This window comes from Poecilia reticulata, chromosome 13 (assembly GCF_904066995.2).
Source record: "Poecilia reticulata chromosome 13, P_reticulata-male-v2, whole genome shotgun sequence".
NCBI classification, from domain to species: domain Eukaryota; kingdom Metazoa; phylum Chordata; class Actinopteri; order Cyprinodontiformes; family Poeciliidae; genus Poecilia; species Poecilia reticulata.
The window spans coordinates 24,777,547-24,804,923 of record NC_088842.1 but is presented as its reverse complement, the minus strand read 5'-3'; the positions used below and the strand labels follow the sequence as shown (position 1 = coordinate 24,804,923).

At 40.0% G+C, this 27,377-nt stretch overlaps 2 protein-coding genes and 1 long non-coding RNA gene across 3 annotated transcripts; 1 reads left to right on the top strand and 2 right to left on the bottom strand.

Moving 5' to 3' along the window:
• Positions 1-3,675: 3,675 nt before the first annotated feature.
• LOC103474926 (uncharacterized) lies at positions 3,676-4,676 on the bottom strand. Its single transcript, XR_535259.2, has 3 exons — positions 4,220-4,676; positions 3,882-3,964; positions 3,676-3,793 (listed from the first exon to the last, which is right to left on the bottom strand). It is a non-coding gene; the product is annotated as an uncharacterized LOC103474926 (long non-coding RNA).
• A 15,651-nt stretch (positions 4,677-20,327) lies between these two features.
• scg2a (secretogranin II a) lies at positions 20,328-23,889 on the top strand. The gene is made up of 2 exons (XM_008426203.2): positions 20,328-20,460; positions 21,632-23,889. The coding sequence occupies exon 2, from the start codon at positions 21,640-21,642 to the stop codon at positions 23,503-23,505; it is 1,866 nt and encodes a 621-aa protein (XP_008424425.2). The 5' UTR covers positions 20,328-20,460; positions 21,632-21,639; the 3' UTR covers positions 23,506-23,889.
• Positions 23,301-27,214, bottom strand: ap1s3a (adaptor related protein complex 1 subunit sigma 3a). Its single transcript, XM_008426204.3, has 5 exons — positions 26,877-27,214; positions 25,168-25,346; positions 24,874-24,982; positions 24,152-24,289; positions 23,301-24,072 (listed from the first exon to the last, which is right to left on the bottom strand). Exons 1-5 carry the CDS (start codon positions 26,877-26,879, stop codon positions 24,037-24,039), a joined length of 465 nt encoding a protein of 154 aa, XP_008424426.1. The 5' UTR covers positions 26,880-27,214; the 3' UTR covers positions 23,301-24,036.
• Between the last annotated feature and the right edge of the window lie 163 nt (positions 27,215-27,377).

The following is a 27,377-nucleotide window of genomic DNA, read 5'->3' as shown; positions in this document are numbered from 1 at the left end:
AAAACGTCCCATTTCGTCACCTTGTCTCTCAGTATGGAAAACTCATTTACTTTCTGAACAGTCTGCCTCTGAAGATCCAACTTGGATTTGGGAAGTGAGGTCCGTTGTTACCTTAGAAATCTGAATCTCTCAGTTCCAAGTCATAAAATTCAGCAGGATCACTTCCTGGAGCCGATGTGTAGATCCATCCGTGATGCTTGATTTTGCAGCACTTAAACTGTTGCCAAGGTTGCAGATATACAGTAGGTTGTTTTCTTTGCACTTCTGTCATTTTGTATATTGATAAAGCAATATTAATTATACCTTTAACACCGTAGAGAAAGACATTTATTTATGAAGAAACAGCTCTTGTGTTTGAATACATAAAATGCTGAGAACATTAAATAGTTAGCAAGCCTTTGTATGCGGAATTAGACAAGAATGATTACTAAGAACAAGAAGTGAATCCACCAGACTTTCTGCCATTCTCAGCTCTAAACTCTGACTTTTGAGGTAGAGATTTCCAGAATGCACTATAATATTTTATACTGTGTTCTGACTACAAGAACTACTGTGTTCTGACTACAAGAAGAAAACCAGTAAGGAATGAAAAACTGTTGCCCTGAGTGAACCCAGGATGACACAATCTTATCCTCTTCATGTCCTGCCTTTAAACGTTAAATGATAACGTAGATATTGAGCACCAGTACCTGATACCTAGAGTTTTCACTCGCACACCCCTGGAATTCAGTTCTGGTGTTCAAATGACTTCCAACCAAGAGCTAGGCATGCAGACTGCTTCTATAAAAAAGAATAATTCCTGTGGTGAAATATCCTCTCAACTAAATATTCCATAGTCAGCTGTCAGAGGTTTGGAAAGGAGAACAACTCATCCACAAAGTATTAGGCCAATCACAGAGGGATGTCAGTGGATGCTGAGGCGTGTAGTTTCTGCCAAGTTGCCAGCTTCAGATTAGTTTTGAACAACTGTGTTTAAAGAGCTTAGTATGATGGCCAAGCTGCTGAATGCACGGGATGTAGTGAAAGCGTCCTGCTACAGGACCGTAGAGCAACTGAGAAATATTCTTTGGTTTGACCAATCATGGATGAGCCTGGGGTTTTGCAGTTACCAAGAGAATGACACTTGCTTGACTGCACTGTGTCAAGTTTAAAGCTTGGTTGTGAGGGAATTGCATTGTGGGCCTGTGTGTTATTAGCTGCTGTAGTTCAAATGAAAACAAATCCTAATGCTTTGATGCATTAGGACACGTTTTGTCCTAATGCTGGACACGTTTTGGTCCAGACTATGTGGGAAGCGTTTAGGGATTGTCTCTTTCTGTTCCAACACAACAACGTGCACAAAACAAGATAAAAACAAGCCTAAGTTGGCTTGATGTGGAGGAACCTGAATGTACAGCACAGAGTCCTGAACGCAACCCATACCGACCCATGTTTGTAAGTTATTGAAGCAGTTGATTTAAATTTAACTTTGTGCCTTAAAAGATGCCTTTATGTCTTTTTAAGAATGTTTGTAAATTATTTTTTATAATAATGTTGATGTGGACCCCCGGAAGAGAAGTCTGTACTGCAGTAGAGACTAATGGGGGGGATCCTTTAATAAATAATAAACCTTGTGGGATTAGTCAGAGTAGAGGGTGTGAACCAGACCTTTTATCCGACATCAGTGTATGACCTCACAAATGTACCTGTACAAGAATGGTAAACAAGATTTCCCTCAGAAAACTCTGCTGGTTGGGGCGTTAGGGCAGTCATTCATCCAACAGCTCATCTTCTTTTTGAGTTACAAAATGTTTAAAGTTGACAGAAAATTTGAAAATATCACTTGATAATTATGTGTTATTAAAAGGTTGGAAGGACACCAACTATAAAGTCTTCAATAATGCAAACATTTTAAAAAGACTTAGCCTGCTTAGCCTGGAGGGGACACAAGTAAAGCCTGGTGGCCCGTCAGGCTTATAATACACTGGAAGAAACCCTGGTAAAGAAAATAAATCCTATTCTTTGTGGAAATGGATTATAATTTTTTCCTTTCTTTCTTTCTTTCTTTCTTTCTTTCTTTCTTTCTTTCTTTCTTTCTTTCTTTCTTTCTTTCTTTCTTTCTTTCTTTCTTTCTTTCTTTCTATCTATCTATCTATCTATCTATCTATCTATCTATCTATCTATCTATCTATCTATCTATCTATCTATCTATCTATCTATCTATCTATCTATCTATCTATCTATCTATCTATCTATCTATCTGACTTGTTAATTACATGTTTATTTCCTTAAGGAAAACCTCCTCTTTTCAACATGAAGGCTTATATAGGTCATCTGTTGCTTTGCTACCCGCAGGTATTAAATAAATGGGAATGACTCTAACAAGACAAGCATCAGAGGAAGACTTTTTCTTCCAATCTCCCAGACAAATTGACACAGATACAGGCTTGTTGACGCACTCTAAATCTAATTTCCTACACAAGATAAACACCCAACCCTGAATAATTTACAAGCAAGAAGCACAGCAAATCACACTGAGAACCATTCGTTTGTTATCAACGAGGAAGCTGAAGAGGACGCGCCACTGCGCTGTTTGCGAAGAGCGTGAAAAAGGCTTTCGCGTCGCCTTGTTCTGTTTTGCTGCGAAACGGGAGCAGGGTGAGTGCAGATGTGCTGGAGCGGGGAGCGGAGTGAGGAGTAAATGCGGTGCATGGAGCATCTCTTCCACCGTGGAGCAGGATGTTTGTCATTAATGTCCCCCTGTGGGAGTCAGTGGTGGGCTCTGTGTGCAGCCCCAGGGCTCACACACACACAAACACACACACACAAACACACGCAAACACGCACACAAATGAATGCGGAAATGAGTCACGTCAAAAACCATCATCTATCTGCCTGTATTCATCCTCACACCCTCCTTCCTGCCTTCCCCTCTCCTATGTTTCATTTAATGTCTTTATGTCACATGGGGTTTTAATATGAGAGGAGTTCCAGTAATCTGTCTCTGTAATATTGATGACCCAATAGCTATGTAAGCAGCTACTGAGCCGCACAAAAGGTGTTTGTGCTCCTTGAACTTTTTCACATTTGTCACTTTACAAGCACAGATTTTTAATGAGTTTTATTGTTAGGATTTTGTGTGTTTTGTGTGACAGATCAACACAAAGCAGAGTCTGATCGGGAGAAAAAGGAAAAGGATTTCAAAAATGTTGGTAAATAAAAATCTTAAAAGTGTGGCAAGCATCTGGATTTTTCTCTCTTTACTCTGATACCCATTAATGTAATCCAGGTGCAGTCAACAGCATTCTTTATTAATCCAGTTGTTCTCAGAGGACATTAGAGAACAAACGGCGCCATGAGAAATAAAGAACACAGCAGACACGTCAAGTTCCATGTGCAAACTTACCTACACATGGCCATCCACCCAAAATGGCAGGTCTTTTAAGGAGAGCAATCAGACAGGCAACCATGAAGCCCATGTTAACTCTGGAGGAGCTGCAGAGATCCACAGCTCAGGACGGAGAATCCTTGACTTGTCTGCAAGATAAATAGTTTTGCTCTGGGCAAATCTAGAAAGAAAGTCCTTGCTAAAACAAACAAAAAAACAAAACTATGTCAAATAGTTTGCTTAAACATGTGGAAGGAGGTAGTATTTTAGAAGGTCAACTCCTACAATGGTCTTTGCAGATCAATGGTCTTTGCAAAACTTGCGAAATTTAACTCCAAGCTGGTTCAGAGAAACGTCATCCATCGCTCTTGATGGCTCCAAGCATAGAGCTTCAGTGAACTGGTTTAGTTTAAAGCATTTTCATGTCTGAAAGTCCGAGTAAGAAAAATGTTCAATCACTTTTCCTGGACGAGCATGTAATCGTTTGCATTGACTTTACAGCAATCTGTCTTACTGTGCGTGTATGTGGCGACAGTGGAGAGGAAAACTCCTCCAGCAGAACCTGGCTCAGTACAAGTGTCCATAAACAACGACCAACTGGGGATTTGAGGAGAGCGTAAACAGAAAAGAAACAGAAGAACTGATGTTTAAGTACTTTGTAAGGTGATGAAAAGTAAAGCATTAACAGCAGAAGAGGGATGTTTTGCAACTGCACATCTAATATTCTATCCTATAATAATCCAGGCTCAAGAATCAAACAAGCAGAAAATGAGCTAGAGATACTATCAAACTCTGCTGAAGCTTAATACAAAAACCACAACTTTCCCTCTGTGTTATGATATTGACTCTGACCTTTTTCGGCGTCATCTCTGAGACCATTAGCATTTGATCTCCAGCAGCTTCTCATTACGTGCTGCTTGTATAAAGCGCCAGATTCCAATAATTATTTCTGTTGCAAACCCTGCGCTGTTATCACGAGGCTTTCTTCCAGCATTTCCGTGTTATTCCACGGTTATTACCAGTTGGGTGTCGGACACGTCTTGTCAACGGTCACACAATCAAACACACTCACACAATCTGTCAGCACCAACAATAGAAGCAGAAAATTGGCGCGATTGTTGGCTAACTAACGTGTTTCTTTCAGTGTGGAAAGTTTTTTTTTTTTCTCTTCTGCTCAAACACTCTGGAGTCAAGCCTTTACCTAATGAGTGTTACTATGGAAACGTAAGCCAAAAGCTAATTTGCATCTGTACAGCTTGTCTGGAAGAATCACTGCTAAAAGTAGAGAAAGAGATGAACCTCAGCATTTCAACAACAAGTTGGAAAAGACAGAAACGAAGACGAATTCACCGTGACTGCGGCGAAGAACTGCGAAGAACTGCGGCCGTTTTCCGGCTTGAAAATTCAAGCCATTAAGTTAATTAATTTCACTGAAGTCCACAGGAAATATAAAAAATGCACGTCGTCCAGTCTCCCAAAGGCTTTTCTTTAGAGAGGTTCAGATAAAGCTGCATCATTACCAGCATGACTTGAGGAATGCACCTCAACTATTTTTCTGATGAGATCTCTGGGTAAATAAATGGCATCTTGTCACATATATATAAACCTAACCTGGTAGCATTAGAATCACAGCTACACAGCACAAAACTCACAACACAGGTTCAAAAACAGTCCAATCAATTTTTTTTTTAACGCTGATTTCCATACAAAGTTACGCCTTTTAATTTCAGAGAAGCACATTTCAGCAACCAGGTCAGTTATGAAGTAGTGATGTAATGATGTGTTTCTTCCTGTTATTAACTTTATTTTCATTTGTGCTTACTTTTTTACTTGTTTTGTAAGAAAAACAAAAGCAGTGCTTCATGTTTATTGGCAATCTTAATAAGCATGTTTCAAAAACCCTGAAACAAATTACTCTTTTATTGAGGTGGCATACTTTTATTTGAGTACATGTAGTACATTTAGAGTGTAGAAATTATGCATTATAAAAATAAAATAAAAAACTACTTTCTGAAAAAAATGAATAAATATTATTGATTTATTGGCACATTAACCGTGGATCAAACTCTGTCAAAACTCGTTAGAGAAAAGTATTGAAACATGAAACAGTTGGACAAGTGAATTTAAAACTTTAGAAAAAAATATCATTAAGTTCACCTGTAAAGTTTGAAGTGCATTTTAGGTTCACCCTAAAATTTCACCAAAAAACCAAATATCCCTAAATCTTTCTGAGTAGTGTATCTTATAGATTTGTGATTTCCGCCCATCATCATAAAGAATGAAACAGAAAGTGAAACAACCTCCCAGCATAGATGTGGAGGACAGCAAAGTCTTTTAATTAGGCAGAACTTAAAATATTCATGTGCCGGAGCTGCTGGGACTGCAGCTTCCCCACATGTAAAATAAAGCCTACTTTCACACTTTTCTCTAAAGTGAGTAAGAAACACATATCTAACTTTTTTTTTTTCCACACACCCTTTTCAAATAATGAGAACCTTTCTGGAATAATATCATCTCACCCACTAAACGAGCTGGTCCTGTCAGAGGACTGTGACTAACAGGAGATATTACCAGTGTGTGGACATGGTGACACATGAGACGCCGGACCAGGCGTGGGGAGCTCAGGTCTGAAAAAGCTCGCCGCTTCACACCGTGAGTGACTCTTCATTTGGTTTGTGGGAGGTGTTGCGAACTCCTGCCAGGTTGTGCCCAGATCTCCACCTGTCAACATCATCGTGAGCGACTGCAAAGTTGTAAAATGTCTCTTTATTTGTCTCGCTGGAACAAGACGGGCGTCACACACCGCGGCGAGACACACAAAGCGGGCGGGAGGAAAAACAGGACTGCTTAAACACACCTGTTTTCTGTGAATGGAGCTCTGCAGGCTAATTGCTCTCAAATAGCTTGTCCCTATAGATGTGTCTCCATGGCAACCACACACCAAATCCCATTATTACATTTGTGATAGCCGGACACGGTCGATGCTGCTGGCAAACACAACTGCTGTAAACAAGAAAGCGGTTCTCGTGCTGCAGCTTCAGCCTGATCCTGTGGCTGTCTGGGGTTATGTGTCAAGAGTCTGAGTCACAATTTGAGCACACCAGTAGTACGATGTGTGCCAATATGAGACCCAGGAGAATTGAGAGAGGAAGTCTTTGACTGCCTGTATTTCTGTATTCCAAGATTTAGAAGTGCAGGTGAAAGCTGCATGAGTAATTGGAAACCAAATATTCCGCAAAAGGCAGCAAAATATCATTTGAATCCCATGAAGGGTTGACTCGTCCATATAGTAATTTTTTAAAGAAACTTTTAAAGTCAAAGCTGAAAGAGTTAGTCTTCGCTTTAGAAACATGCGGCCATTTTATTGGTAATCAGAGGACATGACACTCCATTGTTGAACCGCCACGTGAACTGTTTTTGGTTTAACATACATGAAGCTGCATTTGGTAACTTTTATAAATATGCATAGTTTGTTGGATATTTGTTGAAAATGTCTCCGTGACATGACAGTAGAAAATGAGACAGATAATAAGAGAGAAAATAAAAAGTCAAGCTACTCGGGCTAATCCCTGTGACCTTACTCGCATCTGCAGAAATACACCGCTCCCTGTTAGAAACAACCAATCAGAGACAGGGGGAGGGTCTTAGCTTGGTCAATCATGCTCATCATGTATGCACTGCTAACAGCCTTCCCTTGTTAAGATTGCTAGTACAATCTTGAGCTTGCTGATTGCTCAAAAGAAATACATTGCTAGTTGTTGTATGTAACATCTTGGTAATTTTCTGGCCAACCGCAGTTTCTCCCTATCCGAGGTTCAGAGAACAAGTTGAGGAAGTGAAGAAATGAAAATGCTTCTTTTTAAACTTAAAGACAGACACAGGATGAGTCAGAGAATCAGAATCAGAGACGCAGCAAAATCGTCCATCTTCACATTTCTGACTCATCCCTCAGGAAAAAGTTCACATCAGTAAACAATACAAGCATTCAGTGACATTACTTTGGAAAGAATTACACTGTTTTTGTTTTGATTTGTGTTGTTGTTGTTTAACTTGTTAAAATAAATGCCTAAGAATTAGACATTTACATGTCAACCAGAACATAAGCTGCCAGGATTGTTATAAAAAATTAATTAATTGCCTGCATTATGGATCCTCGAGCTTTACCATCACATTTGCTCAAATTCTTATCTTTAGTGATTATTTATTCATAGCTGTTGTGACATTGCTTCTGTTGAATATTAAGTGAGAGCTCATTGTACAAAATTCATGTTGTAATTCTGCATTTTATTAGTTATTAATTATTACTCCTCCCCAGTCTCTTTTCCTTCACATGTTCTTTGAACCATTGAGTCTTTGAAGCCTGTTCTTTCAACTCCTCTAAAGAAGACACTGTTGTGTCATCCTGTGGCCCTCCTACTTCACACCTCAGTCTCATCTTAGTTGTCCAGAGGACCTCAGCTGAAGTTTCTATCAGCCATCTGCTAACCTACTTAATCGCTGAGATGAGCATCAACGCAACAGGGGGGCAGAGTCACACCAGGCTTTCTTACAACATGGCACTAAAGAAATGCTATTGGTCAGATTTATTTTTCAAATTATTTGATTATTTCATTGAGTTTGACACCTCTTCCAAAATGGTGCGCTTTGATATGAGAAACAGAAGTAGTACAGCTTGCAAACATAATATGCTGTGCCTCTAAAGCACATTAAGAGATCGTACTCTCTCTTTATTGCGAACAAACGTCTTAATTTAAACGTAATGAGCAAGTGGACAGAGATCCTCAAACTTCCTCCTCTGTTCAGCAGGAGACAGCTGAGGACAGATTTATTTTAGCCTCCAGCTCCTGGTGGGACCAGGAGATATCTTCTTGAGTTGTGTTGTCAACGCAGGTTAGTGTCCATTTTGTGTGTTTTAATCTTTACTGAATTCAGTGCTTGTCATTTTCAGACGTGCACAAATCAATGCAAGATTGACAAGGGGGGGGGGGACTTGAGGCATTTAATTGTTTCTACAAATAAAAATCTGTGGCATATACATTAGTTTTCGACCTCTTTTACTGTGACACCCACAAACAAAATCCCGTGCCACCGATCGCCTTCAGAAGTCTCCTAATTAGTAAATTTTTAATCTTAGGATGAGTTCAACTGTTGTGTGATATTTTTTTTAGAGAATGTCAGTGAACAAACAGCATCAGGGGTTCAAACTGACAGAATGAATTTAAAGTAATTTCCTTAGATTAAGCGTGTGCCTTGGTGTATTGTTTCCTTATGTCTCCGTTTTGGTATCTATCTATTATGGACACTAATGTCACACAACTCTAGGGGCCTCTCAGCCTCTTTGTCATGCTTGCATGGCCGTGTCGAATTCTGACTGGTATTTACAGAAAAAAAGCTTATTTTGACTAATATGAAAGACAAGGCAAGTGCTTGACAGCTTTTATATAACACTTCACACGAAGGGGCGACAGTGGGATAAAGCATAAAAGCAATAAAGACATTCTTGTGTTTGACAGTCACACTGTGAGTTGTGGTACTTTTTCCACACCTGTCAGCTTCTGTGTGGGAAAACAACCAAGTTTGTAACGTCTCCGCCTTGTTCCATTCAGAACGTATTTGTCTCTAAACAGCTTCCTACACTTTGTGTTTATTTTAATTGTTAATGATTATTTTTTGATAATAATGAGCAATTATTATCAAAATAATAATAATTTGATGATAATTAGCATTATTCCAGGGGAAAGCTTGTGTTCAGTGCCAGGTCTCGTCTCTCTGATCAAGCCACAAACACAAGCCGCCGATATCTTTCACTCAGGGTCTCAGATCTACGCAGTGTTTCATCTTTCATTTCCTTGTTTTGGTATTGAAGGCTGATCCATTTAATGGGGGTTAGGGCCACCGCTCTGATTACCATTTTCCTTCTGCAGAGAGGAGCTGCTGTCCTTCTGCCAGATGAGCTGTAATAGTTTTTGTAAAGGTTCCAGTGTTTCCCGAAAAGGCTATTCATCATAATAAGCTTCTTCTTCGGTGGGCAAAATAAAGTTTGTGGTTCGGTTGAAGTAAAGGGGAATCGTAATGTTCAGTTCTGGTCACTGCTTTAATCAGCTTAGCTTCTCCTGTGCAGTTTCAGACACTTTTAATGCAAGTGATTAAGCTCAATAGAAGCTGTGCAGCATGAGTGAAGGCAACAAGGAATGAAATGATTAAGGAGCCAATGATTAAAGATATCACCTACATCCTTCCACTGCTCGGTCGCAAATAATGATCTATTGTATTGGGATCTTATGTGACTGACCAGCACAAAGAAGTGCGTTGTTACGAAGTGGTAGGAAGTGAATAATAGGCTTCAAAGACTTGTTAGCGATTATCATTGAATAAAGACCAGAGAGAGCAGTAGACAGATTTGAATTTTAAAGCAGTTTCATGTTATAAAGCAATGTCACAAGCTTTGAATATTGCACTAAGTTCTGTTCAGTGAGTTATCTGAAAATGTCCAAAGCATTGCTCAAATGGAAACTTATGAAGAGAATTCATTAAAAAAAACCACACAAAAGAAGCAGCAGGGCTCAAGAGGTGAGTTGGGAGAATCTGACAGGAGAACTGTAACTTGGGAACTCCACAAATCTGACCAGGAGCGCTGAGTTTCTGCAGATGTCTGACTGTCTCGTGTTGTACCGCAGGACATGGTGACAGTTTTAAGAAACAAGCATAAGACATATTTTTGTAGAGGTTACTTACTGCGCCATAAAATAATCAGCTCAAGCCCAGCTTTGGTCGAGGATTATGAAATTTGGTGAAGGTGTAACTTCCCAAGATGTACAAAAATGTCTCTTGGAGCCATGGTCCAAACCCAACAGGAAATCGGCCATTTTGGATCAATCTGTCTGACACATTGTTGTTGAAAGAAAGATGATGCAGGAGCATTATTCAGCTGAGACAATATGGGCCCATGTTTCTGTGATGCTAAAAGCACACAGTAAACAAACGAAAGCTTGAGGAACAGGCACAAAACGATCACATATCCAGTGTGTGACCTCCGCAGGAAGTGTTGAGAAACTGGAGAGGAAGCAGCAGGCACTGTTTACTCAACTGGTCCTGCAATGGCCCTGTTGTAAATTTTCCTGTGGTCTAATTCACACAGCTACATTAGCATGACATTCAAGTCTGCTAAGTCACTCTAAGTGGCAATGGGTGGCGATAAGAGACTCAGATTAGAGACACAAGTTTAAAAAGCTAATGTTGCATCAAAGAGAAACGTCTCTAATGTATTTTTTAATCAGGGTTTTCAACCCACAGCTGGAGGAAAAAGCCTTAATGCTCTCTATTTTCCCCTCATAAACAAACTCACTCACAATGAAGCTTTGCATAATGTGCACAGGCATAAATGTAATTTCACATCCGCTCACAGGAACGCGCTTTTCACATTCGCTCACACAAATCTGACCTATGAGTCATCCTGACTCTGCTTCCAGACGCCCCTCTTTGTCTCTCTCTGTGTTTCTAACCCACTGGATGTCACAGATGGATGCAGCAGACAGCCGCAGTCCTAATGCTCCTTCCTGTCTCTCGCTGGGCACTTAGCAACCGCTCGGCTAACGGGGGGTTGAGGGGGAGCTCATCCAGCAATTAAAGGACCAATTCGTCATCATGGACGAGGAGCAGGAGCAGAGAAACCAAAACAAAGTGGTCGTCTGTCAATAATATCTCAGGTCTGGAGAGAAAGGGTGTGAAATAAGGTGTAAAAGTGCTTGCTTAGAGTGAAAACTGCTCTTTGGTGCAAGTTACAGACTCCCTTGAAAAGAAGCTATTATTGTTAACTGTACTGTGAACTGAGCCTCGAAAAAGTATTTATTCCCCTCAGACTTTCACATTTTGACACATCAGTGCTGCAGTTTTTTGTGTTTTTTTATCAAGTGGGTGGAGAGCATTTAAGAACATCAATTTTTTTGCTGCTAAATCAGAAATGGTTTGAAGTCAGAACTTTGGCTGGGCAGCCATTTCATTGTAGCTCTGGTTGTACGTTCAGGGCTGTTTTCTCTCTGGAAGGTGAAGCTGTGATCAATTCTCGAGTCTATTGGAGCTTCGAACAAGTTTCTATCCATGGCTTGTTCTATATTTAACTCCATCTATCATCCCATCAACTCCAACCAGCTTCTCTTTGCTGTTAAAGAAAAGCATTCCCACAGCATCTTGCTGCCACTACCATATTTCTCAGAGTGGGTGGTGTGTTCAGGTGATACAGAGGGTTAGGTTTTCTCTACGCATCACAATAAGTTGTGTTGACATTTGTAAAAATTTGAAAAAGCCAAAGGGAAAAGAAAATTTTTGGAAGGCTTTATATTTTTCAACGAATCTAAGCAGGAGCTGGGTATACCTGGTAAATTACCTTTAATGCATACTCTGCCCATTTGTGTGTTTTTCTGTTTTGTTGCATTGCTTGATTTGATATTTTTATACTCCTCTAAAGTCTCTTTAAGTTGATAGATAAGTGCTATGCAAATAAATTGTATTATTATTATTATTGTTTTGCACACACAAACAGTCTATCATAAAGCCAAAAAGCCATGTATGCTCACAATCACACCTATAATTTAGAATAACCAGCTAAACTAAAACACATCTTTCTGGACTGTGGGGGAAAAGCCAGGGTAAAATCCATGTATCCACACGAAGAATAAGGAAACTCCACACAGATAAGCCCTGGGAGGATTCTTTTGGGCTGGAAATGATTCTTTTGTGCTTTTTGTTAACAATTTACTGGAGATCAAGAGAAGCAAAGACCTGCAACTCACGCATGGTATCTGTGAGGAAACTGATCTTCTCCGTGTTAATTGAGGGCTATGTAGAGACAAGATGTAAATATTAGATGAAGGTAGCAGAGTCCTGTATTTGATATAACACACCTGTCAGATGGAAGGACAAACCGCAGCAGATATGCTAACTGGATATGACGTTTGACCTTATTAAATTTGATTTTTTTTTTTTTTTACTAGAATGGGAAAGTGAGGGAGGGCAGGGCTTAGATTTTACTGGAAAACAGCAGGTTGCTGAGGGATTACTTCCAGCAAACAGTCACACAATCAAAGCTCACTAATTATGGAGTCGATCATAGCCTAGCAACCCCTCAGGCCTGGTCAAGCCGTATTGCAGCATCCACTGTTTCACTGATAGTTTCACCAGAAAGTTGAAATTGTAAGTTTTTCAATCAGTATAGCCCTTCCTGTGGTTCAAGGACAATTCAACAAGGCATGTGATCTACATTTACATTTATAAGTTCAAGTAAAACCTTTACATTGGATAAGGAGCACACACATCTCGGCGTCAGCCAAAATGATTAGTATCCCTGGAAATTAAGTAAAAAAATCCTTAAAATAAATCAAGAGCGTTGCATTGGACTTACTTGAAAAATCCAGTCATTAAATTGAGCATATTCATGTTAAAAAACATACCTTCAAAATAAATGTAACAGTAGCATTTTGCATTATATACATTACTTAAACAGATCAGAGTTTCTGGAGGTTTCTATTTAGTAATGCATGACTTCATGTTTCTCTTCCCAAAGAGAAACTGGGAGCAATGTAAGCAAGAGCAGAGCAACCAACTCTTTAAAATATCAGAGGGCAGAATTTAAATAAAAATAATAATGAGGTGGGCCCTGATAATAACCTGAAAGGGGGCTTGTATTTGATCTTTTATCACAACAATGATCAAAATCATATTGAAATATAGTAATAGAGAAAGCTGAGACACAAAGTCAGCCATTATCTATGTCTGTCAGCTCTTGAGGAGTAAATATTATAAATCACCTGTGACTGAAAAATATAAGTGAGTTTGTGAAGATTCAACCCCATGTGAAACGTTATAAAACAACAATAACTACTGTCGTCTTCACAAAATGGGGCCATATGCTTTCAGTGATTCTATCAAAAACATGGGATATTTTTATAAATGTACTCCAATTAGAGGATGAATTTAAAAAATATATATTTCAAAATAAGATTATGCAAACTTATTTGAAGCTTCTTCTGTTTTTTTCCCCACAAATTTACAAGGCTCTTGTTATTATGTGTTGCTCTGGCATTCATTCTGTTTTGTGAAGGCGAGGTTTCAGTCCCTGGTTAGAAATTGTGAGACTGCAGTGCATACATGGAATAAGAAATTTAGCTGCACAGCTCAGGATGCAAAACCAAACATGAAGCTTTACAGCACAAAATAACATGACTGAGTGATTTCCTCATCATTAGGAGCTTTGAACCAACTTAATTATTATACAGTCTGTTATGAAATCCTGTTGCTGCTCTTGGAGCAAAAGGTGGAATCCAGCTTTAAAAGAAATGGACCTCGCTGGAGAAAAACTACTCTATTCCATCTGCATTTCGTTGTTGTAAATGTTACAAAGTGAAACTTCACTGCTGGTTAGTTTTACCATCATCCAGAGCATTCCCAGATGTGTAGCAACACATCTGCCTGAGAAGAGGAAACGAGGTCAAGTTTATTTTTGCACATCAGAGAGAGTTAAATAAAAATACTTCCTTACGTGTCAAAAGGAAACCTGATTTCTGACTTACATTTTTTTTAAAGCAGTGACATAAGAAAATTGGATGCAAAAGAACTGGGCTGCTTTCATAAGCAACAATTTGCTTATGAAACAAAATAAATGAATCCAGCAGCTCCGCACTGTTATATTTAGGAAGATGCTTATGCTTTAAGTTTAACAGAGTGTTAAGCAGAGCTAAGAAGAAACCGTCCTCCCTTTTATAATCCCTTCAGACAACTTCCTTTCATCACATTTTCCCAGCTTCCCTCTTTTTTATGAGTCGTATTAGCTGCCTTAGGCTGGAAAAGCAGAGAGAGGAAAAGATGTAGAACACATTAAGGAGCAAAGATCATGCACCACTGTGCTATTACTGTGGTAAAGCCGTCCTGCTTCGTGATGTGAGTGGAACATTGGTTCAAAGGTGTAATTAAAAAGGCGTTTAATCATTTTTACAACTTTTAATTTTCTGTTGTCTTTACACTTGCAGCTCAAGATCGTTAATTTAATTTCCGTCAAAAAATGTGTAAAAGACATTTTTAAAAAAGGGGACGAGAGGCACAAAGCAACTAAGTGTGCAGCAGGGGATACTTTGAAAATGTTTCTGTGCAGATGGCAATGATGAACCATCACACAAGTAGTGTTAGCAAAGTCAGAAGCTTGAATTTGAGTCCATATATGTGGGTTATATGTTAATTTATCTGTTTATGGAAGAAATCAGAGGTAAATTGGGAGACCTAAAAAAAATCAGCCCCCAATTCAGGTGTTTAAATAGCTCAGTTTTTCTAGGATGAATCACTTTTGACAAAGAAACATTTTTAAAAAAACCAAATAGCAAAGTAACTTTTTTACGTAGTTTTTGCTCTAACTTAGTAAATATTGATCTGAGATCCATTAAATCTGTGTTCTGTCTGTTCTGTAGCAGTTAAAATTCATGACCGGAGGTGTATTCCTTTTCACAAACAACTTTTCAACAATACTGACTGATTAAATATGGATATCCACTGCAGGATTTCAGAAACAAAAAATTCTGCTTTTAACTTGCACAAAAAAAAACTTGCTAATTTGATGTTGTTTGTATTCAGGTTCATGACGTTAAGGGAGGTGGCGGCAAAAATCAATGCAAAAACAACAAAGTTTGAGGTGGATAGTTTGCATTCTTCAACTGCTCAGAGTTACGTCCCTCATCCTACAGTCAAGAGTTGAATTTTTTTATGCTACGTTTTCTAACATAGTATTGTATTCCTTCTTCTCTTTTGGCCTTTTCTCTCCCTGCCACAATGAACCAACTGTCTCCATTTATTCCTGTCCTCTGAATCCTCTCACCAACTAACTCCACGCCCTCTTTATCCACATCTAGAAATCTAATTTTTGGTCTTCCTCTTGGCCTCATTTCCTTATTCTGTGTGCTTTGTGTGCAGCTTGGGACTGTTTACACACCCAATGCAGTACACAGAGCAGACAAAATCACTTTGTGAGTTAAGTACAATGAACTCCAGCTGAGCTTTACCCAGTGAGCAGCCCTCTTTGTAACAGCACACCAAGGTATTTTTTTAATTACTTCCTCTGATGGTGACCGAAGTCTCTCACAGGCCGTCATATCGGCTGTAAGGTGAGTGGAGATACGTCGGGTCCAGTAGTGAGTGTGCAGCAGTTCTGCAGGTTCTAGCAGGACAAACCGTGAAATTCATCTTTCTGTTTCAGGCTCTGTGGATAAACTAACTTTTCTTCAGAGGGTGGCTCCAAATCCTCAGTGATAAAATATGACCTTTCCAGTCCATCCTGTGACTTTCTCACAAACTTGCATATTTACTTTTAGATAAGAAAGTTTTTTTTGGTTGCTATGAGCTGCTGCTCATATGTTCTTCTTCCTCTTCCTGTCCTGGTAAATGCAACAAGACTTAAGGTTAACAGTGTGGAAAACACTTTTTTTTTTTCATTTGAGCTACAGCTTCAAAATTCACAACTTTTCAGTCTCTCAACTGATCTATGCGTAATCCAGAGTGGTATGTGCTTCAACACACTTCATAGTTCTTTTCCACTGCAAAGGACCTATAGCTGTAAGTCGCTTGATCACGATACTATATGTAAACATCAAGATTATTAATTGTTCACTTCAGCTGCTTGGTAATATCCTTCAAATCAAATCTATTCGTATCCACATTCTCAATAAACAAATTTAATGTTCTTAAAATTCAAATATTAATGAGAGGCCTCTAGTGCCTTGGGAGCCCTAAGAAGCGGCTTTGTTCTCTTGCACTGTGGGCTCTACTTACAAGTTTGCAAGCTCACAGTTGAGTTAACACAACTCTCTGGCTAACAGGAAGTAGCTGCTGATGGGCGCATGTGGATAGTTGACAAGTGAGGAGAAGTGAAAGTGACAATGTCACTCTAGTGCCAAAAAAAAAAAAGATGCATTATGTAATAAAGCACCATGAAAGGTAACATAAAAAGATATTGACATAAAACAAACTGTCAGATGAAGATTGCGTATGTGTGTGAAATTGACATTTAAGTCTAAAAATATACAGTGTTACAGTTAACAAATAATTACCTTAGCAATGAAAATTTAAAAGCGATTAAATACTTTTTTGTCTTGCCCACCGAATCAAAATATATATTTTAACCTGGTGTTATGTTATATTGCTGCAGCTACAAATAGTGAAATAAAAATAAGTGGGGAGAGGAGCAGAACCTGGTCAAACTTTCACATCCTGTCTGTAAAGGATGAATTTAAGCCTTAGGTCATCTTGTGATTCCTTATGCGTGACACAAATCTGGTCCATTTCATTTAGATTTCCATAAGAAGCTAAAGTGCCTTAATTGGTTCTGCTGCATTCTGTTCAGAAAGTCGGAGTGACTCATGCTCCTGTGGATATGCAAATTATTTTTGGCCTACAGTGGGCTCCCTATTTTCACCTGAACAGGGAGAAAATAGACAAAAAGCCAGCACAATTACGGATTTAAACTCATGTACAACAATGTCCGGTGGAAATAAATTGAAACTAGCCATCTAAATCTTTTTTTTTGGAATGGGAACAATGTTAGATATGAATGGGACGCTTTGTGTTTGTCCTTTTCTCTATTCAGCAGACAGATGTCACGAGGTAAACAAGCTATTTTCAGAATCTAACGACTTGATTATTTTCATCTTTTCAGAGAAAGGTAAAAACATGAGAAAAAAAAAACAACATTTTTCATATCTGACCAGGTGTTATATATCATTTCGAAGGGACTCTGAGACAGGTGGTAGATCATATGTTTTTACAAAAACCTAAAAGAGCAAAGCGACGACCAAGCATCGATCACTCCCAGACACACAAACCCATACTAATGTGGAGTGGAGGGAAGAGGCTGACGTCAAACCTCCATTCACAACCACTCCCTCTACCGCCCTGCATCACTCTGTCTCTACAAGGTGCCTGCCAAGAGCCTGACAGCCTGAGCTACGACGCAGGATCATTGGCCGGCAGGCCGAGTTAAAATGGATGAAGAGCCGCAGGTTTGACGTCGGGGGGACAAACACACGGAGACGGGAGGTAGGAAGAGGAGACGCCAGTTCAGTGGGAGTGATCAGCTCATGTTTGGAAAAAAACACTTCCACAGAGAAATTTTCATCTGTTTTAATAAAAACGGAATGACACACGTCAACATATCACACACCGTCATGCAAAAGGTTCCACATATTTTGAAGGTTTCCTGTTTTGTTCTCACAACCTGCATTTTGTTGAGATTTTACATGAGAGACATTTTTTTTTATTGTTTTTTTTTTTTTTTGCAAAAATACCTTAACCTCAGTCAGTTTGGATGGGTTAAATATGACTTTTGTCACACATTCATTGTGCCATTCGAACTCACAACTATGCTTTTGATCTGAACCATTCCACTGGAGATTAATTAATAGTGCACTCGCCCAACCTTTCAGTTTACCTGGACATTTATCTGTAGGTTTGCAGTTGTGCCATAGTGTTTTGATTTCTGATAAACGATTTAACAGAGATCTGTGAGATGTTGTTGCGCTTCAAATTTCCCAGCAACATAGCCCCTACTGTGTTTCTTGGTCTTATGGTGATGTTTATTCTCAGAGTAAATGAGGCTTAACATAAATACTCACCACACTTTTCAGATGCTGTCCTTCTGCATTGATTTTTATATAAAGAAAATCCCAGTTAGATTAATTAAACTTGCTAGAATAACACACAAATGGCATAAATGTGTTCAAACCTGCATCTTTCTTTGGTTTTGCCATTCCGGGAACAGTTTCAAATTCACCCTCTGAGGAAGGACTGACACCAAAACATTTACACCACAAAATGGGGGGGAAATTATGTTGGTAATTGTTAGGAAGATAATTTAACCTGAAACTCTTCTGTCTTTTTTTAGTGGACATGTGGGTGGGAGGCAGCTGTAATTGGTTTCTGTTTACCAGTACTGCTGCCAGGAACACATCCTAAGGCAATTAGCCAGAAGACGCAGGCTTTATCAGTACAAAAATGGTGCAGTACATGTGTTTGCAGAATGTGTAAATGTAAGAGGGGAAAACTAAGCAGAGAACTGTACTCAGGCTAAGAGGAAGTCTTTTGTTCTGGTTTATTTTACTCCATGAGTAACCATGGCGGAAAAGTAAGCTTTGCTGTTTCTGTGCTGTGTTTCTAAAAATCCAGATAAATGTTTGAATGTAAAAGGACTGAACCTTCAAAGTCCCGTATTGAATCTGAAAGGATTTTCTTCTATGACTCAGCAGTCATTTCCCCTCCTCTCTTAAAGTAAAAGCTTTTTTTCCTCATGTTGTTTTTCCAGCTAAAACTAGAAATCGTGGCTGACCTTTTAAAACTGTTTTCCTGCTCAATCTGTTTCTTAATGGACAGATAATCTGTGAATCACTGGAAGGAGAATTTAGAACTCTGAAAAGTTTTGATTTTAAGTCTGCTGACTGCCATTTTTGCCCATTTTTCCTTTCAGAATAGCTCAAACATTTTAAAGTTGCTGTGAACATAAATATCTTTTGTATCTTAACTACTGCACCTTGGCTCTGAATTTATGTGCGACGTCAATATTCTGCTGGAAGGTGAAACTCACTACAGTCTCAAGGCTTTTTTTTTCTATAACTCTTTTTCTTCCACTCATTCTCTCCACTTGTCCATCAGCTCTGAGCAGTTTCAGTGTCTCTGCTGAAGAAAATGATTCCCACAGCATGCTGCCACCACCGCAGGTGGTTTCTGATGTGGGTGATGTGGGCAACCACCCAGGGTACCATTTCATCAGGGGGCGGCAAGTAGCTCTTCCTAACCTCTGGTCCTCCGCCACTCTGAAATACATCCTGATATTATATCCCTTACATGACTTATGATAATTTAGAAATGCAAATTCTTAAGAGTTTCTTTCAATGAAAGCTATTTCCCTGGCACTTTTACATAAAGAACTTAGAATTAGTATAACTATTTCAGTTCAGAATTATGCACCACTCCAGTAAAGTTCATTAAGGTTTATTGTAATGTGACAAAATTTTTACGTTTTTTTGAATTTCGTACTTTTGCAAGGCTCTACTTATGCTGCGAACAGGACTAAGTCGCAAGCATCAGACTATCAGATGAGGTCAGTGGAGGATAGCTGGAGCTGCAGCAACCAGATTTATGAATGAAACTGCAAATTTACACACACACACACACACACACACACACACACACACACACACACACACACACACACACACACACACACACACACACATCTCCTTAGTTGACAAGATTTGACAAGCAGCCAAAAATAGAGAGTAGAGCTCAGTGGCTGTAGGCAAAAGTATGACTTACACACAAAATCCTCTCTTACGCACACGCACGCACGCACACACATCTCTGCAGTCCTTCTGTCACCCCGCCCGTCTCGGGCTTTGGCGGAGTCCATATGTGAGTCATCGGCGGACTTTAACTGTGTATGTCCCTCTGCGCTGCAGCAGAGACACAACATCAGTCAATGACAGCATAACGTCAAGGCCTGTGCTACACACACTGAGATGCCATAACTACAATCAGTCTGTTCAGATTTAAAAATAAAAACACCGGAACAGTTCCTTGTAAGCTTTCACTAACTCTTTAATATTCTCACCTCTGCATCAAATACAGCAACAGGAGTTCAATTCTCTTTTAACTTTAGCGCTTCTAAAAAAAAACTGCGTTGTAACTCTCACCTTCAAAGAGACATTTAGTTCTAAATATAGTCCTGTTATTATTCATTTCATTATGAGTTGAGACAGGAGAGGTGGCGGCTGTATGAACGAAACTCTTCTCACACCAGAGAGAGCGAGGCTTTGTTTGGCTGACTCAAGCGAACAGCGCGCGTGCGTCGGGGGGGTGCCTTTTGTGTAAACGCACTCGCGGGCGCGCACACATAAAAAAAACACAAATAAAAGAGAGAGAGAGAGTTGCGTATCTCGTGACGCACGAGTCAGGTGACACCTCTAATAGCACGAGGAGCTGTCCGCGGTGCTGAAACCAGACTCCAAGCGCGAGGCAGAGAGATGCTCAACTCACTCACGAGCCTCGACACAAACTAAGAACACAAGGTAGGTCCTGTTGTCATTTAATAACGGCATTGCCAACTCTGGTCTGCGCTAAATACTCTAAATGTTAATGTCATTCATAAGTTAAATAAGTGCTCATTTATTCTGTTTCATGATAAGAAAAATTAACAAATAAATAAAATATTACATTGCGAGAGCTGTTTTCCAACCTGAGGCTCCGCCACACATGCTCGGGCGAGGAGGTTATGTTGTTGTCGCACGCAGGAAGCTGTTCTTCTCGCGGCCCATTTAGATCATTTTATATGCAACGTTTGCGCTCTGTCGACTGAAAGCTGACTATCAAACAAAAAATATGTTTAATTAAAAATGAAAAAATAAAAGAGCTTTCCGGTAAGTTTAGAGCAGCAGTGTAAAAATTCAAAGAATAAAATTGGGAAACAAATATAAAATAAAACTTCTAAAGATAGTTTAAAATAAATAAATAATTAAATTAATAATAATAATAATAATAATAATAATAATAATAATAATAATAATAATAATAATAATAATAATGTGCGTGAAGTTCAGGACACTTCATCTTGGTTAAGAAGCTTCATAGGTGGAATGAAAACAACTACAACTGGATGTTGGGAGGTTGATCCAGGGTGAAGGAGAGGTTTCATGGGAACATCAGTCTTTACCGGGTTCCCTTGACAACGGCGACGTGACTCCCGGAGAGCAGCAAGTTGACGGCTAATAGGATTTTTACGGGAGCTGAATACCGCCGCTGCTGCTGCTACTGGAAACGAGGCGACTGCGTCCTAGTATGAGGCTCAAATGACACCAACAGGCGGGTTCTTATGTAAATACAGTGATACAGAAATATATTATTCATAAAAATATTGTTTTCAGTATAATTTTCTAGATTTATTAAATGGCAAAACAAAGTAGTTTGACTAAAAAGGTTCCCACTTAAAAATCAAAATAAAATATATAAAAAGAGAAATAGCTTCGAAGTATATATTAATTTAATTCTAATGATATTTTGTTGTAGGGAGAACCGTTTTTTCAGTTTTTTCTTATGCAGTCAGTGGGATAAACATTTTTAATCAGCAATAATAAAAAAAAAAACAACAGACCCCTGCCAGAGCAGTGCACCATGTGAACCTGGCGCTAGCTGTAATGGATAAAGGTCAGTGCTGACATGCGCTTGTTTATCTTCCTCCTGCAGACGTCACCATGCCGTCACTCCTTCAGACCTCACCGCACAGGCCGTTCCTCATCTATTTAGCCAGCCCGCTCTTGATCTCCCTTTTCCTCACTTTCACTGGTGTCACCGGGGCCTCGATCCGTGACCACAGGCTACGGGGAAGCGAACCTGACTCACAGGAAGGAGATGTGCTCCAGGCACCTGACACAGATATGCTGAAAGCATTGGAGTACATTGAAAGTCTCCACAAAAGAGCTCCCCACGCTGCAGAGCGTGATATCAGCCATATGGATGACGCTGAGAAGCTGCGTGCCATCTTGAGACTGGCTTCCAACCCCACACAGACCCAAGACGAGCAGGAAGAGCAGGAGGATGAGAGAAGGAAGGATAAGAGCGAAGAGTTGCTCCAGGCTGTGCTAAGCACTCTCCAGCAGACGGAGAAAGCTGCCAGGCCAGCTCTGCTCCGCCCAGGTCCAGAGGGAATGGGCGCGAGTTATCCCAGAATGCCACAGAAACAAAAAGGCGTCACACCTCACAAGAAGCTGCCTTTGTTGTTTGAGGATGAGGAAGAAGGTGAGGGTGGCGAGGAAGAGGACGGAGAAGGTCCCAGACGTGAGAGTCCCTTCAAACGCACCAAAGAGAACGTGGAAGAGAAGTACACGCCTCAGAATTTGGCCACGCTGCAGTCCGTGTTTGACGAGCTGGACAAGCTGACAGGTGCAAAGATCCTGCAGAAGCGACAAGACGAAGGCGATGGCATGGGAGAAGACGAAGCAGAAGAAGATGATGTGTTCAGCGTGAGGCATGCAGCATACGATGACGGAGACAGAGATCTCACAGACTGGGGTCCATTGGATGGACAGGATGAAGAGGAGGAAGAAGAGGAGATGGACGGTAACCATGAGGTTGACCGAGGGCTTGATTACACTGATGACAATGAAGAAGAAGCTGAAGAGGATGATGAAGATGAAGGCGAAGACAGCTTTCCAGTGAAAAGATCGAGTGATGCGGACGATGTGGCCAACTTGGTGGACTATTACCTCCTGAAGGTGCTTGAAAAAACAGAGGAAGAGGAGCAAAAACGAGAACTAGCCGAGGAAGAGGGCGGGAGGACAGAGAGGAGGCTGCCTCAGAATCAGTACCAAGACAATATTGACCCACGAGTCATCTATCAGCTCCTCACCATCTCCCAAAAATACCAGATCCCACCCGAAGACCTGATGGACTTGCTCAGACCCGGAAACCGAATGGACCAAGGCAAACTGAGAAAAAGTAATCAACTACCGCAAGCAGAGAGCAGGTTTTCTTTCAAGAAAGCAACTCCTGCAGCTAAATTCTACAACATACGCCCATCATCTTATGTGAGAAAGACCCCAGAGGAGTTGAGAACAGAGGAGATCCTCAAAATACTGGGCATGGGCGGCGAGGAGGAGCCAGCTCCTGCCAGGAAGCAGAGGCAGCACAAGAGCTCCCTGTCACAACTTCACACTCAGCCTGCTGGGCGTCTGAGGGAATCCGCTCCCACGCAACGGCGCCTTCCCAACACGTTCAGAGATGACTACGACGACACGGTGGACGAGGATGAGCTGGCAGCTTATTTAGCAGCTCAGATGCTGGCGCGCTATCCCAAACCTGCTTTTAGCAACAGCAAGGCCACCCAAAAAAGAGATGAAGTCGGACAGAGGACGACGGGCTCCTTAGAAAAGGCCATCGAGGAATACTTTGACCTGCTCGACACGGAAAAAAGCCCAAAAGAAAAGAGACAGTCAGAAGATGCAGAGAGGGACGGAGAGACACAAAGTCAGAGCGCGGAGAACGAAGCTGTGATGAAAGTGCTGAGTTACCTGAACCCAGAGACAGAAGAAAGTGAAGACAAAACTGCAAAAGGAATATAATCATAGGGGGTTGATACAGATTCATATTTAAATATATATTGTTTAGGTGATGGTGGGAGAGACGAAAATAAAGTATTTTGAAGAATAAAACACACACAACTTACACTGCTCTGTGGGTTTTAAAAAAGTTCTTATTTATTGGTAAAAATCAGTGTTCAGATTTTCATTTGACGTTTTGCTGAATACAAATTTGTTGCTCGGCGATGCATACAGTAAATGTTTCACCAGCCTTAAGTGTTCCACACACACACACACACATACAGAGACAGTCACAGCCAGTGTTCAGTTCCTTAGATTCCTGTGTGTTTTTTGTAATTCTTTCTTAATTGTGGTCATATGTGACATTCCTGAGGTTAATAAAGCATTGACTTTATTTTTTCCTTACTGTGTTGTGTTTCTCCATTTACTCACCAACACACAGCACACACACCTGAACAGTAAATCCTTCTAAGAACCCTGAGATGAATAAAAAGGAGCCTTCAGGGTCACACTACTAACACATTTTCACCAACGTCCTCATCCTCTCATGACTCAGTAGGCAGGTTTGCTCATATATTCCTCCATTGTCTGTGGATGCAGAACAAATGCTTTTGAGATGCAACAATGAAAGCAACATGATATGATGTTGTGGCAAAGGTTATAATACCTCTTGTAGCGTGTCAGCCTGCTCCATAGACACATTCACTGCAAATTTGGAGGTTTCTAAAACCTCTCCTCCCATCAGGAATTCATCCAGGATGAAGTAGGCCTTCTCAAAGTTGAAGATGATGTCCAACTCACACACCTAAGGTGACAAATATTTTGGTTTGATTATCCTCTAGTGGGAGTTTGCGACTTTAACAATCCGGTAACGCAAGCAGGAGCATGAAAGATAAAGTCGGCGTCTCAAAACGAAACAGAAAATATACAGTGCGTTTAAAAAGTGATTTGCCCCTCGGATGTTTTCATTGCTTTTACAAATAAGTCATTATCTACACGATATGTCTTTTTTTGACAAAATCTTATTTAATGTCAAAGGGAACACACATTCAAGAAACACAATACCTAAATTCCTTACGTTTGGCTTGATGGCAGCGTTTTTATGGGCTGTTGCCTCATCAAACTCTTGGTCTTCTCAGAGTTCACGTAAAAGGAGTTTTCTTTTCCCCACCAGTTTGTAATTTCTTTACTTGAACTCAAGTAATTTAGACAATTTAATCCATTTCTCTTTGTGTTTTGCTGTGGATTAAAATGTGCAGTTTTCCCTTCTGTGTATGAACAAAAATCCTATTGGAAGAATTGTGAGTTTCACGTGACTCGAAGCAGAGCTGCAACTTAAGCCATCCCAGCAGAGTAACTCACAACCCCCTGTGTGAAGCGACAACTTACATTACCAAAGTATTTATCCAGCAGCTCAACATATCGGTGCAGCACCTCCAAAGCAAGAAGTTCATTATCCTGCTCCTCCAGACCAGCACAGAAATACAGGCTGGCATATCTATAATCAGAAACAAGAAATTACCAAAATTACAAATGGTGCATCGATAGTTGGTGCTGAAAAGATAAATCAAAACAAATATATCAATAATGAGAGAACATAAAGTATCAGGGTTTTGTAGGAGTGTTTTGTCTGTTGAATATAAAGTCGGTAGATGTATGTCATGTCGTGTCTTGTGCTGCCACCTTTTGTAAACAATCTTTAGGTCCTTCCATCGGAGGAAGTTGCAGGTCCGAGGCTGACGGGGCAGCACCAACATTATCATGTCACGGATCACCTTCTTCCTCTCCCGGTCTGATGTCGGCACGAACCATTTCTGCAGTCGGAGTTTTCCCTGGCGACTGAACAGCAACAGGAAACGCAACTGGAAAAAGGTGCAAGGAGCAGAGGAGGAGTTTGGTTTATTGAATGGTGTAAACTAATGCAAGTACACATAAAAAACTGTTGGCTTACTTCTTTAACTCAACGGCAGGACATTTGTTATTGGGACATAAGTTTGATCAAACGCCAGGTTAGAGTTTGTGACCCAGTTTGTTTGGTTCCACCAAAAAAAAAAAAAAAAAACATTTTAGCATGTGCAGTATGTAATAAAACCAAAGTATGTACCAAACTGTGATTTGTAGCATTGTGTAAAAGTGCCAAAGTCTATTTTACTATTATTTTATGTCATTTAAAGTCTCACTAATGAGATGCTAGAGACAGTGAAAGACTTACCAGAGTTTTCTCTGGGTGCCAGAGTAAAATAGAACTGACTTTCCTCCACCTGTTGCTGCACTCTGTCAATTACTTGATTGAAAAAACAAGATTGCAGGCTTTTGGCCTGTTTACAACAAACACAATAAGGTTACCATGGAACATCCTGGCTTTTAAACTGGAGCGTTAAAAGGATGACGCAGTTTTAATACCACAATTGATAAGTTACGGGAAAATGGATAGATTTATGGCTGTTATTTGTGTTACTTAGTTATTCCAGTTATGAGTTATTCTTTTTTTTTTATCTCTAAATATAGAGATAAGTACTTGAACCCATTTTTCATGTTGAAGAACATGACCCAGAATGCTGGGTCAAATCCATAACCTGACCCTGTACTTCATATTTGACCCAATAACACAATAATTCAAAGAGGGTTGTTTTTACACAGCAGTGCTTAGAGTGCACTGCTGTGTAAAGTTTCAATGCAACCTGTTAAATCGCACATATATATATATATATATATATATATATATATATATATATATATATATATATATATATCAGGGCTGGTTGGTGTTGAGCATGTTGATGGCTGTTCAGCTGCCATCAACATGCTTCATTCAGCAATACTCTCTCTAGACACGGAAACCACCATCAGACAGCGTTTGCACAACCAGGTAGATAAAGGGAGGATCACCTGGGAAACAGCGCGTATAAATCACCTCTGAGTGCTATGGCACAGTAAATACAAGGCTTGGGTTGTGCAAGGGTAATTAATGAGAGCTTTGCCCCAGGGTGCAGCTGCAGGCTCAGTGCAACACAATAAACCTCAACATGTGGACAGTAGCAATATCTTTACAGCAAACTCTTGATTTTAAAATGACGCTGACGTTTGTAAGCTACTGGTTACGCAAATATCTCAGGACTGACAACCATTTAATATTTATTTGCCAGGAGGAAATATCGCACTTCGAAGGAAATAAATGTTGTTGTTTTTTTTGTTTGTGCGTTTGTTAGTTTGTTTAAAGTCACATTTAGTAAGGTTTTCCTATGACATCACTTCAATTCCTAAATCACAAAGTAAAGTAACCTCCACCCGACGTATAGTTTTTACTTCTCAAACAGCAATCAACACGAATTCAAGCTATATTACATACTTATACAAACGTAGAAATAGAAACAAAGTTTCCTGATACTCACCATTTGATAAAATAGCTATAAAGCTACGAACCGGCCAGACTGACGATGCACCTTGTCGGGATGTGTTAGCGCTTCTGAACATGCGCACACAGTGCGTTGAGGAACTGTTTGTCTTTTCATAAATCAAAGCGTGCACACCTTGTCCAGTCACAGCCGCACCCAGCTGCGCCCCAGCGGCTGATTGGCTGCCGTGGAGCCTCAGAGGGTCCGCACCATTTACACACCGGCACACCGAGTGGACGGAGTGTGCAAATCACAGTGCAGGAGATTAAATCTAACGGATAAACTATGTTAATTTTCTGAATGTAATTAAAATCTCCACACATTTCGTTCATGTTGCAACTGTTTTAAAGTGTAATTTTACCAACTTTGTCGACGACGGCAACCAGGAGTGGAGTGGAAGGAGTTTATCTCTATATATATCCGTCTGTCTGCCTGTCTATCTATCTATCTAAAATAAATACAAACTAATTATTTGAATTTTATTTACCCCATCCCCCA

Coding starts and splice junctions, on each gene's coding strand:
- ap1s3a (XM_008426204.3), bottom strand. Junction 24,983..25,167: donor CTAAAGATTGTTTACAAAAG/GTGGCAGCACAA, acceptor TTCTGATTATAG/ATATGCCAGCCTGTATTTCT. Junction 24,290..24,873: donor TGGATAAATACTTTGGTAAT/GTAAGTTGTCGC, acceptor TTGTCACCTTAG/GTGTGTGAGTTGGACATCAT.
- scg2a (XM_008426203.2), top strand. CDS start 21,640: ATGCCGTCACTCCTTCAGACCTCACCGCACAGGCCGTTCCTCATCTAT.